Below are 16048 nucleotides of genomic sequence, written 5' to 3' on the forward strand. Positions count from 1 at the left end.
ATGGGGACAAAAAGGCTTGCCTTTTAATCTGGCTTATGTTAATGCAGGTGGAAAATACAGTATTTTCTACTCTATTTATAGTGTTGCCATCTGGCTGAACGAAGATTTTTGTTTGTTTTGTTTATTTTCTGTTTGTTTTTAGATAAAAGCCCTTTCTGCTTGAATTTAAAATGTATAAATGCTTACTCCTGTCAGCTAAAGGTATCAGGAGTTTGTAACATGAATCACGTAGCTGCTTTCAGTGATAAAACCAAACAGCTTAAAAAGTGATTTCCAATTGTTCCCACAAAATACATGGAATGTGTTTTTCTGAAATATGCTTTTGTTCATTTCAGCTAAGATGGATGTCTCTTTGACTTTTTAACAGGTTATCAAAGCAAATCTGTTAAATTGTTTTGGGGAAAGATTTGGGTTTACAAATCTCTCAAAGCTGACGTGACTATTTTGTAGCCTTTCTGATGTTTCCAGCAGAGGTTGTAATGTTCTCATGCTTTTGCCCAGGCAGTATAACTAATATTCTATTGTATGTGGAATTTTTATCTCTCTAATTCCTGAGATACTGTAAGTCATTCTGGGCAGATCTTTCTATTCTGTGGCTGCAAAGACAGTCGTTTGATTTGAGTCTTGCCTGATACAATGTCAAAACCATCCTAGACTTACGTTAAATATTTTCTTTCTTTTCTGACATGGAGTGAATCTGACTGTAACCTGACAATTATTTTGGTCACCTTTTCTCTACAAGCTTAGCAGCCATCAAAAAATGAGCAAATGTATACTTTTTACCTATTATCTTGTTATGAATACTTTTTCTTTCTGGGTTTTTTGCCACAATTCGCTCAGGGTACACCATCCACCCTGTCGCCTTCTCTCGTTTCCTTCTTCAAGCATGTACTCAGTGTCACGTAGGTGCCAGATAGTGAGCTAAACAATGAAGATATGGAGATTATAAGGATGAAAGTCATGGTGCGGGCCCTCAAGTTGCTCTGGTCTAGTGGAGACTTATCATAGATCTGTGCCTGGCCAAATGTCAAAGACTAAATGCCTCTAGTTCCACTTACTTAGAGACCATCTATGATTCTTTAAGCTCAGAACATGATGGGTGTGACTAGACATCAGCTCTTTGGAGGCAAACAAGTAGACCACTCTCATCCCTTAAAAATATCCTGATAACTTGTTTTGGTAGAATTATCTTTCACTGTAATGTAAGTAATTTTATATCTTTCTTACCATGTGTGATTTGGCAGACAATAAATGGATCTTTTTAGAAAACTTCTTGTTGTGTCAATATTTTTATCTTATGTGTAGACTGACAGTTCAATGTAACTGCCTCGATTTCGTTTTGGAAGTTGATGGATTATAAATTATTAATGAACACCTGCATGTGTCTGTTCCATTCTTCATGTCCTAGTGTCAGTTTGGAAGATGAAGAATGATGTTTCTAGTGGATTCTGTTCCCATTTATTGCATAACTGTACACAATATTGGATTTTTATTTATGAAAAACATCTTTGTGTTGAGTTTATATTATCTCAGTATTAGACACATCTCTTAGTCCTTTGGTTGAATATAATGTTCCATCACTGTCACAAAATGTCATTTTTTCCATTATGGAAAAGTGAAGGAATCAGAAAGTGACTTCCAGTCTCTTTCATTGTTGCTGAATAAGCTCCCCCCCACCCCCAGTTTTAAAACCTCCACGTGGTCTTAGAAGCCTCTAATACAATTTACTATAGCCATTAAGTAATAACTTTTTGTTCTACATGGAGTGCATGAAATGCAAAGAAAAAGTAAATCTTATCAAATTGTTTCTGTCAGCAGAATGAATGAGGATGCAATATATAACTCAGATATTTATTATCAAGTGTTCTTATTTAATTGCATTTGTTTTTGCAACAAGAAATGAACAATAGAGCCTTGACTAAATGGTTCATCGTTCTTATTGCTGTGTCAGAATAAATGTGGCTAGATTTTTACACCATACCACAAAGTGAATTTATTCTGGTGTAGAAGGGCCAGTGAAGAGTCTGTACTGCTTTTCGGTGTCTGCTGTTAGTACATGTATTGCCATGGCACAATACCTGTAAGTTTGCTTAGTGAAGTAGCTGTTTCCCCATCCTGTGGGAGTCTACAGAAAGAAATTAAAGACGTTGATCAGCCTCTGTCCATATTTTATTTCCCTGACCTGCCTGCAAAATGACCTTCACAAACATCCTACCTGTTTCCCAACGAGGCATGTTTCCTCCATTCCCTATTTCCTCATTCTACCCACTGCTCTGCTCTCTGGAGTTCGGGACTAGGGTCCCATTTCCTGTAGAATTTGAAGCCAAGGAGACCCTGGGGGCCTATGGAGGGTCTCTTGGTGGTGCTACCTAGCTGCCCTTGGCTCCTTTGGGCGACCAAACTGACTGTATCCCCCTGCTCCTTCTTCAGCTACAGGCATAGGCTTCAACTATATTTACTCGTGTCACTTTTTCTCCCAAATAGTTATCTCTTGGTACATGTTAAGAATAAGTGGAGAAATCTGAATAATTACTAGATTATAAAGAAAGCAGAGCTCTTATGATACGTGGTTTTAGTCTGTTGTTTAAGATGGTAACTTTTTTTTTTTTACATATTTCTAATGGGTTTATTAGGCTTCAGTTTTCATTTATCCAGAATCCACTAAAGCTAACGTAGTTCACAGTTAAAAGTTCCTGTGACATGCTTCGTTGACTTTCATTGCCTTCGTGATAAAGTTCAAACTCTTGAAATTCAAGGAGGCACTGACCTCGGCCTGTTTGTCTTATTTTCAACTGCCTGCCTTCCTAACGAACTGTTCTGACTGGACAGTTCCAATGATCTTTTCTTGCCCCGTGGTAGTTTTGCTGATGTCATGCCGCAGCCAGCTGCAGTCTCTGCTTTACTCTTCACTTATGTACCACAGCGTGTCTCCATTCTTCAAAATCTTTATCCAGTGAAGTTTTCCATCACTACTCCCCGCTCTAGCACCTCCTCCCACCTCTGAATCCCGATAACATTATCTGTATCGTTTATTTAGTTATTTATCCTGTGTGGTGTATTGATTTTTGAACTGGTCTGTTGTTGCAGTTTCATGTATTTGCGTATTATCTCCTCCAAAGGATGATAAGCATCGTGCAAATAGATGCTATGTCCGGTGATCTTGTATTCTCTGGGCATCGCAGAGTGTCTGGCCCAGGGGAGTGTCTATAAAGGTTTACTGAAAAAACTACTTAGCATTGCTGAGCCAGGAAATATGGTCGTTCCATTAGCAGTAACAGAGAGACTGCCATCAGGGATTGCTGATTTTATGAGGATGGTTAGTTTATTTTCAGAGGATGACAGTTTCAAGTGATAGCAAAGATAATCCGAGCACATATTCCCTACAGGTGCGAGACGGGACCTCTGTTGAGAGAGCATATTTACCAATGAGGATTTGAAAGTGACTGACCTAGAGATAGGGCTTCAAGCCATAATAGGAGATAACTTTTCTGAAGAGAAAACAAATTGTTGGGGGAATCAAAAGCTCCAAAACACAGTTTGAGGAAGTAATTAGGAGGTCAGAAAAGGAGAAAAGTGGTAGAAGAATTATTCACTTAATATTATTTTCTCAGTACTGAGCACAAGATGTCCCAGCAAGTAGGGTGCTGTCTGAATAAATGAGAGTGGGAAGAACACTGAGGTAAAGCAGGAAATTAAACCCAGGTTTGTCTGATGCTAACTCCCACAAGCTTTGATCCCTACTACACAACTTCACAGATAACTGTGAAGAATTTAAACTAAGGGAAAGATCTCCATCATGTGGAATAATCAGAAAAGTCATTGGGAGTTATGAGATTGTATTAAGCCCTTCTTGTTCGAATGCAAATTTCATAAATAACTTTCAATAAAATATTTGTTATCTATGATTCAAATGTTACAATACTACTGGCAGAATAAAATTTAAAATTCAAGTAAATAAGCCAAAGGATTATGAAGTAGAAAATTTTAGGTGAAATACTCTGAATTACCTGAAAGTTACTCTTTATATATATATATATATATATATATATATATATATATATATATATATATATATGTGTGTGTTATGATTTTAAACCAGTAACATTCTTCAATTGCCATAACAGTATTCTGCAGCAAAATTTTTAAATAAGCTACCTATTAGGGTGTTGCAGATCCCCCAAGACCACCTCAGGTTGTGTGATTCACTAGGAAGACTCAGAATTCAGCAGAGAGTCATACTGGTGGCTAAGATTTATAGTAGCAAAAGCAGGCATTTCTAAGGCTACCACCCTCCGTCCTGGTATGAGAACTCTTTTCTGCACAGGTAGATCGGAACTATGAGATTAAAACATATGAATTGCGATATTGAACCATTTTTTAATACAAAAATGGCAATCGCATGTGGTTCAATCCAGTTCTGTCTTCTAGTTTATGCTCCCAAAGCTAGGTGGGTATCTGGGGGCCGTCCACAAAGTCCAGATGATCTTCGTAGCAGAGAAGAACTCACACAGAGCTGGGGGGTTAAAACCTTTGCTGTTTCTCAACCGGTGTTCCATAGTTTATTAGAAATAGTGACAGAAATACGTTATCCTTGTGGATGTCAAGACCATATATCAGTCAGTGAGATTTAAATTTAGGATGGTCTCTAAGGTTGTAGCCACACATGTCTTTTTAGAGTAAGCATTTTCACTAAATTAACCATTTGTTGGACCAGTTATTTTGCTCAATTGAGCGAAGACTCTTCAACCAGACCGTACAGCTAAAGATAGAAACTAGGCAGCGAGAACTCCATGGGCTTTGTGGGAAGGCATTGCAAGGAATGCAGTGAACTGGAGCATGTGGATTAGAGAGGCATGTTTGGGGCACTTACTGGAGCTGCAAAATTTTTACTAAAGGAAAGCTGCATGTGTCTGCTGCCTCTGTGTTTTGCTTTAGAAAGAGAGAGAGACCCACACCACAAGGGTGCTTCTCTGTATCCTTCCTCTTGTCTTTACTCCAACACTCACATGTAACACTAATGGAATAAAGCTTTCAAGCTAGCAGGAAAATCAATAAAGATTTTATAAGGCAGGCAAAGACTTACTGAGCATCGTAGTATAGGGCTCAGTTTTCTTTTCTAAAAAATGAAGATTCAAATAATACTGGCAAGTCACCTGGGTCATTTTTAAAATGGTATTTTTAATGGCAAATTTTGAAATGGTTTACGCAATCCTATCTGCTAAGTTACCGAGGATTTCCAGATATTTAATTAAATATTGGAGATCTTAAAATGAATAAATTCTTGTTTTCATTGTGTTCTCAAGCAGTGAAATTCCCTGCACTTTGTTTAAAAAGGAAATCTCTCACAAGGTTTTGTTTTCCCATTATTATGATGGATGGGTTTTTTTTAAGGCTTTTATTTATTTATTTAATGTCATGATAACTTAAAGGGTATTAAATCTCAGAAAACTGTCATCTCTCTAAGGCTCGGAAAGACTGATGATTACCTCTTCCCAAACTAGGGTGTACCCTAAAAATCCTACCAATAAGCCCAGCTTACCTGAGGGCTCCCAGGAGGTGTGACTGTGGCTGAGCCAAAAACCTCTGAAACCAGCAGCTGAGCCAGACCTTCCTGCCACATTGGTCCCCTTGCTCCCCAGAAGAACTGTCACCAAGTTGATGTAGGTTTGCTTTCCCTGCTAGTGCTGGTGAGCAAAGCCCTGAGAAAATAGAAACCGAGTTTTCCAACATTTGTGTAGGGAATAGGGTGAGAACCAAAAATACCTTCTACCATTTATTGAGCCTTGCAGTGGGCTGGACAGTGTCATTTAATTTTCACAACTCTGAAAGTGTTTTTCCTCTTCACAGAGGAGGAAATTAGGACTGAGAGGTTAAGAGGATTCACAGCTCATAAATGGCAGAGCCAGGTGGCCTGACTCAAAAGGACACCCTCCCTGCCACCGCCAATCTCTAAACACACAGCTCACCTCCCAGGTGGCTGTGGATGTGGCAGGCCCAGGACCTCAGTGGAAGAGCATGAAAGTTGAAAGGAGCTGACAACTGTTGAACACCTTAGCACCCATCTTCTCAGTTAATTCTCCCAACAACCTGTGAGTTAGGCAGTATCACCCCCATATTACCTACTCAGAGAAGTCAAGAAACTTTCTGAAGTTCATTTGGCTAGTAATTCACAGGGCTCTCCTTTGAACTCAGGTCTATGTGAGTCCATATCTTCCCTCTTACCATGATAGAGTGTTAACCAAAGAGATTTTTGGAGAAATAAGGACTTTTATGGTGGTGGAAGAGAAAGAAAGACTGATAAAAAGTGAAAAGATACATTGAAAACTTTAGACAATAGTCCAACATGATGGTTAGAAATTAGCAGTACATAATCTTGGACCAAACAGCCTTGACAGTTTTTTTAATTACATTTAGTTTACTAAGTTTAACCTATCAGTTTTACATGAACATCGAACATTTTTTTTTGAACATTTTTTAAGATAGATTTCAAGTTTGTCTTGTTATGAGTAGGACTCAGAAGCTCTTCCAGGGTGAAAATGAATTCCTGAGCTCCAGATGATAATAAAGTGAGCAGATGGATGTTCAACTAGAATGAATCGAATAAGTCAGTTATAGATAACTTGAATTCAAGTAGCCAGACATCTAGTTTAATTCAAATTTATTTTTACATTTGAGTTTCAAGACAATCATGCAAATTACAACCAAAATAAAATATTTTATCAAGGATTATTTGGAAAAGTCATCTGTACTGAACACGTGTTGTGATCTTTTTCATCTCCTTCGTGGTCCAGGGTTACGTACTACTCAGTTAGGATGATGTGTGTTGTCAGGACCTGAGGGCACTGCAGATACTGTCACCAGAGAAAGATTTAATTATGTCCAATATACCAAGGCAAGAAAGAAAGGAATACATTTGAAATCTATTCGAAATACGTGTTCCTGATTATCTTCAGTTAATTAAAAACAATAAACAGAAGATCCCTTAAGCAGCTTACCAATGAAGCCTTTACTTGTTGTATACTAGAAATGGCTAATAATGAAAAGAAAAATTATAATCAAAGCATTCCAAATCTGGGTGGCACTCCTTTCTATTTATCTTTCTTAAGTATTAACTTCTTTATGAGCAGTTTTAAGAAGATTAACATGCAGAATAAGGGGCAAGTTTCTCAGTGCAATTACTTTTCGGTCTTTAGGGGCTGCCTGTAAAGTTCTGAGACTGTGTAGCCAAGATTAGCTAGGATGGGCTTTACCTGCCACATACTGATCACGGGCAACTGGTTTTCGGCAAGTGGGATGAGAGCGCGTGTTACAGCATCACAGAACCCATCACACTTTCTGATTTCTCTTCTAGATCAGTGTCAGGGCTTATCCTGGCTCCACTCATATCCATCTGGATTTATCCCCAGCCCCCAGCATGAAGTACGTACACACAGAATATAGCCCTTTTTCCAGTGGTAAATTGCCTGGTAAAATTTCCTCAAGTACGAAAGTCCTATTAGAAACCACTGATTTGAGGCATTTTGCTGTTTATTTGTTATCTACCCATTCTCTGACCGTATCTTTACAGACCTTTCCTTGCAAATAACGCAAAGAAAGCCCAAGTAGATAAAACTTAAACCAATCAATGTGTTTGAAGCTGTTATTTAAAGCAAACAAATAGTTTGAAACTGGACAATATTAAAACAGTTGTATAAGATACTTTTTGCTATTTAGTATATGATTTTCAGCGCTAGCTAATGCTATTAGTTTGGTGCAAAAGTCATTGCGGTTTAAAAGGTGAAAAATAATTGCAAAAACCACAGTTACTTTTGCATCAACCTAATATTATGTATGTACTTGAGAGAGAGCTACAAAACCTTGGTATATTTTCCATTCAGAGGTCAAGGTAAACTTAGTAATTTTTTAAAGTACATCCTGGGTACCATTTTTGTATTTAGTCTTTCTGAAGCATAATTGTCATCACATCCTTTCAGGTTCAAAAACCTTGAGCAAATGATTATCTGTGTTCTAGATAATATACAATTCTTTTAGACTAATGGAGGAGATAATAAATATGTTAATATGTCAGGGGGCGAGGGCTACAGAACAGGGTAAGGAAGAGTGGGGAATGATGAGTGATGGGGGTGCTATTTTAAACAAGTCAAAGGGACTCTTTAATGTCACCTTGAGCAGAGACACAAAGGACGTGAAGGGAAAATCCATGTTGATATCAGGGAGAAGATGTCAGGTACATGCAAAGGCTCTGAGGTGGACTGAGTATGTCAGTCCGTATGGGTAGAGCAGGATAAGAGGGAAAGCCGTACAAGGTAAAGGCCAAACCATGTATGTAGTACCTTCTGGGCCATGGTAGAGTCCTTGGTTTTACTCTGAGTGGGATGGGAGTTGTTGGGGGGTTTTGAGCAGAGGAATGACATGACATGTTTTAATGGGATCACTCTGGCTGCTCAAATGAAAATACACTGAAGAGGATCAGTGGTGGGATCAGATAGACTAGTTAAGAGGATACTGCAGTCACGAGGGACGAGATGGTCAGAAAGGTAGCAATACAGGTGCTAAGATGTTTGTAACGTAGAGCTGAAAGAACTTAATGGATAGAATGTGGGAAGTGACAGGAGAGAAGTCAGGGATGACTCCAGGGCTTTGGGCCTGAGCAATTGGAAGAATGGAATTACCTTCCTGGATGGGGAAGGCTGCGCAGAGCTGGTTTTAAAGCACAGGGTAGGAGTTAGGGAAACTCAAGGGCTTGGTTTTTGACATGATGTCTCTCTGAGACAGTAGGAAACATCCCTTAACTATCCTGAGAAAATTTCCTCAGAAAAGTAATAATATGTGTAAAGAAAAATTTGCCTGGTCCTGGAGAACTCTCTGCTTGCTCTAACAGAGAACTGCCAGGGATTTCTGCCCTTTCTTCCTTTCCTAGAACACATTTTCCTTAGTCTCTGTAATCGTCTTTGTTACTGAACTTTTGTCAGAGGCTTTTTCAAGATCAGAGGCTAGTAAATTGTATCTCCTGGTTCTCTTTTGGTGACCTACTTGGTCATGTTCTTGGAATTTTTTGCTTCCTAATGGAATTGCCTTCCTGGATGGGGAAGACTGGGCAAAGCTGGTTTTAAAGCAGACGGTAGGAGTTAGGGAAACTCAAGGGCATGAACTTTGGAAGAATTAAGAACAGAGACTTTAGATTCCAATCATGCTTCCACGTGGCTACTCTATGTGTGAACTGAGATAGCAGGGTAGACGACTTCATTGACCCTTGGTCATGCCACTACTACAACATTAGTCACTTGATCGGAGGCTGTTGATTTTTCCCTGGGTCCTTCCCAATGAACAGTATGCTCCTTGAGGGCAGAGGCTGTAACTGCTTCACCTTTTTATTGCCTGAATCTAGTCTAGTACCTGATACAAAGGTTAACAGTAAATATCGAATAAGTGAAAGTTTCTGAATAGATTTTAAGAAACTAAATATGTCTTTTCTCTTTTGTCTCATCTGTGCAGTGCCTGAGAGCTACAAAGTGCACGAGAAGAAAACTGCTGCCTCCAATAGGCCCTCCTTTGCTATTTCAGGACAGAATAGCAACCACTCAGGAAATAAGCCAGGTATGATGTGTTGCGTTTGCTGTGGGGAAAGGGAGGTTATTCCAAAAGCCGTGAAGTCATGCTAAAATTTAAGAGAGCATGGTTCCAGTCCTAACACCAAAACACACCCTTGTAGTGGCTCGTCTGAGTTTAAGTCAGGGAACCTCTCAATGCCTTGATTTTTCTCTTTTTTAAATGGAGACTAAGGCATGCCCTGTTTGCCTCACAGAATCATTTTGACAATCAATAGCATGTTGTGTATGCATGCATTGTTTATTGTCAAGCAGTATATAAGAGGTAATAATTTTACTCTCTCGTTTGAAATGATAGCTACAACATAATTTTTTGTACCTGTACAGCCAGCATTATTGCATGTCTCTTTTATGACTTTTTCAAAACCCATTTAAGGAAATCTTGACACATAGCAAAGCTGGTATAGAATTATGTTTTTGTTCTCCATCCCCACAATGATTGTGTACCTACACAGTAATTTAATTTAATAGGCTGTGATTTATGGCCTGTTGCACTCGGTGATACAAAGAAGCAAACAGTCTATAAACATAATACGCCCAATTGGATAGACAGTGCAGTTGCTTGCAGGTATCCAACAACCATTGTGTGATTGTTGGGAGAGAGTAACGTACAGTATGATGATGAAAGACAGTCAGTGGAAGGTAAAGGTAAATTGAGCATCCCATGAGGGTCTTGGAAGCCTACTTTGTGCTACATCCAAGGCCAAATTCGCCCAAGAACAAGGAATAAGCGAGAATAAAGATGAAAATATTATAATTGCACCTAGCCTCATAGAAAACATTCCCACATTATACCTACTTTTGTGGGGGTTTTTCCCATGTGGGAAAGGTCTTAAACAGAGCCGATAAATCCAGCTTGTCACTCAGAAGAAAGACAAATAACAAGTACTATTGCAGGTACTGCATGAGCAGCCATTACTGGAAAATGGGTAGCTTCAGCGGAGTTTTAATTAGCAGGGTGAGATTTCCCCATTTAGTCGATTTGCCTTTTCATTCATTCGTTTATCTGTCCATCTATCCACCCACCCCCCAGCCATTATCTAATAATCATTGAGTAGTTTTTCTCTGCCTGGGCCTGTGAGAGATACTGTGTGAACCAAACAACCGGGCCCCTAGCCTGTCAGGGCTAATCCTGGTGAGTGCCTGCTGTCCTCAGTGAGCATCCGTGTGGAAATAGTTCTGGAGCGTGAAAACCCCATTTGTTCTGCCATGAGAATTGAACATAGCTAAATGGTTCATATAATACTATTTTCTCTTTGTTCTCCCCATCAACCATCTAATGAATTTTTCTACCATTAAATCAATTCTAATAAATTTTCATACCATTCTGAAATTCAGAAATTTCCAATGAAAATTTCTGCCATTCATTACTGTGCAATTTATATTTTTATATCCTGATACTCATTTACTCATCTGATGTTTGCACTGTGTAGGTAGTAGGGATATGTTATTAAAATACATTATCTCTATATTCATAGTTGACATTATGGGGGAGCAAACTAATACATGAATAGATAATTCTAATGCAGAATTTCTAGTGTGATAGGAGACATCTGCACAGAGTGCAGGGAGAGCGGAGGGCAAAATGCCTCCTTCCTAATTGGCCATCTCTTTATAGAGCCATTTGATTTATGTTGCTAAAGTCAAGTTAAATGAGGAGACATTTCATTTCTAATTGTATGTTTTGAGCACTCTTGGTCTGCTTTCTTGTACATAGAGATTAGCAAAGGTACACGAAAGACTTTTATTTTAAAAACCACCATTATCTATCTCCGAAAGATAATATAAGAAGTTCCATGATGGAGGGCTAGGCTTGAGTAAAACCTTGTGGTCTTTATCGGCTATGAGTCATGGGAATATCTGTCTAGAGCAGTTTAATTTTCATTCTCTAGAACTTAAAATAAAGTACATGGTAAATTTGGGGATATTTTGAATATTGCCTTCACCAGATATGGGCGTCCTGACCAAATGATTTCTCAGGGTCTCTTTTAATCCAGTAAATGATAGTTAAATTTCCTTCTGATACTTTAAACTCATTAGAAATCTCTAGAATATCTCTTTGATTTAGAGAGCATCTATTCACATTTGAATTATTAGTATTTTATCTTTAAAACATGTTTGGAAGGCCCTCATGTTTTGTATAAGTATAGGCACACGATTTCTCATGTTATCCAGGAAGGACCAGTGCTTTCAGCTATGGGTACTTCAACCCAGACCAATAGAGACAGTTTGTAAAGTCACAGTTCTGTCCACATCTACAGAAGTGGGAGATGGTTCTTCAGAACTCCATCAGCTGCTTCCAAATGATTCAGTTTGACCAAATTAGAAGAGAATATTGTATTTTCTTAATGAACCTTGCATACCTGAGAAAAGCAGAAACTCAATTTCATTAAAAAATCCTTCATAATTCCTAACCATCTACTACCCTCCATCCACCACAAGTCTTTAAGAGTCACTAAAACTGCATTTTACTTTGTTGTTTATAAATCATTTTCCCTCACAGAGGAGTGCATGACTTGGAATGTTTTAGCCCCTCTCTGGCTGCTCCATCATGCCATTCTGATGACTCTGTTGGTGCCATGGGGTGGAAGGGGGCATCAGATTGAGTTAGAGATCTGGTTTTCAGCTCTAGCTTGGATACTTAACTGTGCCATCTTCCTTAGTCACATAGATTTCCCTCAATTTTCTCATTTGGAAAATAGGCATAATAACTCTTCATTGAATGATGTAAATGCTTGACTACTTCATAAAATTATTGTGAAGAATGAAATGATAATATATATGAAAGTTCTTCGTAAAATGCAAATCCCTAATAGAAGTTATTTATTGTATAAACAGTAGTTCAGAAAGAAGTTTTGTAGATGTGATTGATTTCCTTGATCTTTGAGAATCATTCTTTAGTTCCAATTTTGCAAGACAGTCTAGATTTATCCATGTCATTGAAGACAATATTAATAGCATTCGCTTTCACTCTTAAAAGTTTGAGTGGTCACCCTACTCTTTAATCATCATAGGTAGAAGGTTGGGTGCAGAGTACAGCTGCAAGTTTACTTACACCAAAATTCTGTTTCCCTTAAAACTGTTCCTTCTGAGAATCAATAACTTAATTTTACTCCAGCAATGGTACATCTATTGGAAAACAATGTGGAATTTTCATAATGTTAAATTACTTCTTATGCCTTGGTTTTGTTCCAAGGAGCAGTGATATGAGGGTAGAAATGAGAGGGAGACGAATAATTATAGAAAATCCACTGTTTACTTGGAACTATTCAATTGTATTTTTTCCTTTTTGAAAACCTATGTCTAAAGATAAGTTTTTTAGTTATTAAAACTTAAAATAGTAACTGCTAGCATTTATATTTTTAAAAGTCTGCTGTCAAGTATAAGATTGCTTTTGGTTTGCCCCATTGGGACACGTTAATGGAAGTACAAAGGCTCTGAAAGTTAGCTAAGGTGGTTTGCTCATTCACTCATTCATTCATTCATTTAACAAATACTTACTGAATATCCTCCTTTCTGCCAGACACAGCCCTGGGCATTGGGAATACAACAGTGAATAAAGCCAAGGCTTGGCTCCTGCCCAGCCAGCCTCATTCACAGCTATCTTTAATCGGCTATAGGGGTTATTGACATTCCAGCACCAAAGTGACTTTCTTATTCATGTGATCAGAAGGATTACAGACTTCAAACATCTTTTTCACTCTACAGTTCAGTATTTTCTAGTGCCAGGTTCTTAAACCAACCCAAATCATCCAGCACAGCATGGTCACTGTGCATCTCATAATTCTGAAATGTTGCCTTCATTCTTAACGTCCTCATATTAAATTCCAAGTGAGTCGTGATTGTCATTTCAGCAGTAATCTCAAAGAAGGCCAGTAGGAATTCTTGTACTTTTAAGCATTGGCTTTATTTATAGCGATTACTTTATATATTTGTGTAGCAGTGCAGACAGCCTTGTTTCTTAGGTGTTGCAGGTGAGTGTGTCTGTGCGTGTGTCCCATATGTTAGTAAGTCTTCTTTTCAAAAAATGTTTTAACTTTGGTGTGAAATTTAGCATGTACTTGAAAACAAGATTGGCTTTTATAATAAAGATGGTTGTCAGGTTTTATAGTTAAATAAAAGTTTTTGAGTGAGTAAAACTCTAAGGAATTTTTTTTAAGTAGTAAATCATTGTTAAAAACCTTTCTTCTAACTTCATTTTGGCTTTGTTTTCAGCTCATTCTTTCTTCAAAATACCATTTTGGTACAACTCTCATTTCCTTTTACCAATACTTACTCACCTCCCACGGCCTTTGACAAAGTACCTGAGGGAGAATCCGCGTGTCCATTTTCTAGTGTCACAAGAAAACCTTTTGGAATCAGGGGCTATATTTTCCTACATTTTAAAAAAGGGGGGAAAAATGAAACCTCTTAAATGATTAGTAAATCTGAAAAATAATTATCATAATGAGTCTGAACTAATGAGGGGGTCATATCACCAAAGTTTTAAAAAAACATACCTTAGAGCAGAGACAAAGTGTAAAATATCACCCAGTTCTGAACACTGCCAGGTTTAGGCAGTTTTTATTTCCCTTAAATATACAAATTCTGTGAAGTTTAGGAGGCATGTGGGATGCAAGCCTTTAAATTTGTTGATGAAGTACTATCATGTTGTCATTAAAGTATTATTTCTTTTTTTTCTTTTTTAACATTGATTTGTTTTAAGTGTATTTTTCCAGGACCCATCAGCTCTGAGTCAAGTAGTTGTTTCAATCTAGTTGTGGAAGGCGCAGCTCGCAGTGGCCCATGTGGGGATTAAAACTGCAACCTTGTTAAGAGCACCCTGCTCTAACCAACTGAGTTAATATGCCCCTAAAGTATCATTTCAATATGGTTCTATTTTTAACATGAGATCTGAAAATTGTGATGTCACTCTAGCAGAGGGGAAAATAAACCTGACTTTAAATGTAATTATTATCACTATAGTTACTAGTATTTTACTTTTTATATTGAACAGTGTATCCCTCTGCTTGAAACCCCCAGTGGTGTCCCCCTCAGAGTATAATCCAAAAGCCATACCAGGCCCACTGTCTCTTGCCCCATCACTTACGATCTCATTCTACTCCAGTGGCCCAGATCTCCATGTTGTTTCTTGAACACCATAGGTACTCGTGACCTAAGGGCCTTTGCACTTGTTTTCCATCTTCTGGAATATTTGCACAGCTGGCTTCCTGACTTTAGTCACGTTTTTCCATGTAAAGTTACCATCACAGTGAGACTGCCCTTGGCCCCTATCTAAAATGTTCACCATCCCCTTCCTGCCATTTCACTCTCCTCTTTATTCCTTTGTTGTCTCCTTAACATTTATCTCAGCCTAACATACCATATATTTTTCCCTTTTCTTCATTCTACATATTGTAGTTATTTATCCTGTTTAGTAAATTTTCCCTGAGTTGAAAGCAAACCTCATTTGGGTAAAGATTTCCATCTTTTTTGTTGACTCCTTTCTTTTCAGCACAGAAGAATGTCTGCTGCATGGTAGATGTTCCTGTGTTCAGGGAATCAATGGATTTACCATAATTTATAATATCATGGACTAGGCACTATACTAACGCTGTTACAACATTATTTTATTTAATCCTTCTGATGATGTGAGATAAGGTCTATTCTGTCTTCATGGTATAGGTGCTAAGTAAAAACCCATGAAAGCCATGTCATAGCTTGAGACTTAGAGAGGTGGGTAAGCAACTTGGCCAAACTTACACAGCGAATGAGTGACAGAGCAGGAACTGAACTCATGCCCATCTGACTCGAGTCAGGCTCTTCACATCTAACTCGTGAACATCTATTCAGAATAACTGCACTTAGGAATGAGTCTATTTATTATTAAGGGACAGACGTTTTAATGCATAAAAATGATAGAAGTTCAGTGGCTTAGGAACACAAAATATCATATATATCGATTGATGAAAATAACCAAAAGGCTACAGTTATGTTATGTTTTTACATAACTTTTTGCTGTGTCTTTTTGTTTTTATTTTTTTCCAATTGTATTGATGTATAATTGACATACAGCACTGTATAAGTTTAAAATGTACAAGATAATGACTTGGCTTACATATATTGTGAAATGATTACCACAATATGTTTAGCTAACCTCCATCATCTTATGTAGATACAGTAGAATAAAGGTAAAAAAAAAAAAAATGGGTCTTTTTCCTTGTGATAAAAGCTCTTAGACTCTACTCTTTTGTAGAAAGTTTATAGATAGAAGAAAAATGCTTGCAAATTCTTAGCAAAATTATATAAAACTGTATCACTGAAACTGTAGTCATGTGTACTAATTGTTATAAGACGTAATATTTTATTCATCAAATTTACCGGACAAAAAGTTACTTATCAGTGTATATCATTAGATTTTTTGTGTTTTTTTTTTTTTAATCTGCTCTTCCTCTCATGTT

General features: G+C 37.8%; 1 protein-coding gene across 14 annotated transcripts in view; it reads left to right on the forward strand.

Annotated features, from left to right (window-relative positions):
* Positions 1-16048, forward strand: part of MAP7 (microtubule associated protein 7) — a 154140-nt gene that overhangs the window by 86578 nt on the left and 51514 nt on the right. For all 14 annotated transcript variants that reach the window (XM_081044712.1, XM_081044717.1, XM_081044721.1 and 11 more), the window contains one exon: positions 9496-9597. In XM_081044712.1, coding sequence (XP_080900838.1) covers positions 9496-9597 — 102 coding nt within the window. The remainder of the gene's footprint in view (positions 1-9495; positions 9598-16048) is intronic.

This window comes from Rhinolophus hipposideros (assembly GCF_964194185.1).
Source record: "Rhinolophus hipposideros genome assembly, chromosome: 3".
Lineage (NCBI taxonomy): Eukaryota > Metazoa > Chordata > Mammalia > Chiroptera > Rhinolophidae > Rhinolophus > Rhinolophus hipposideros.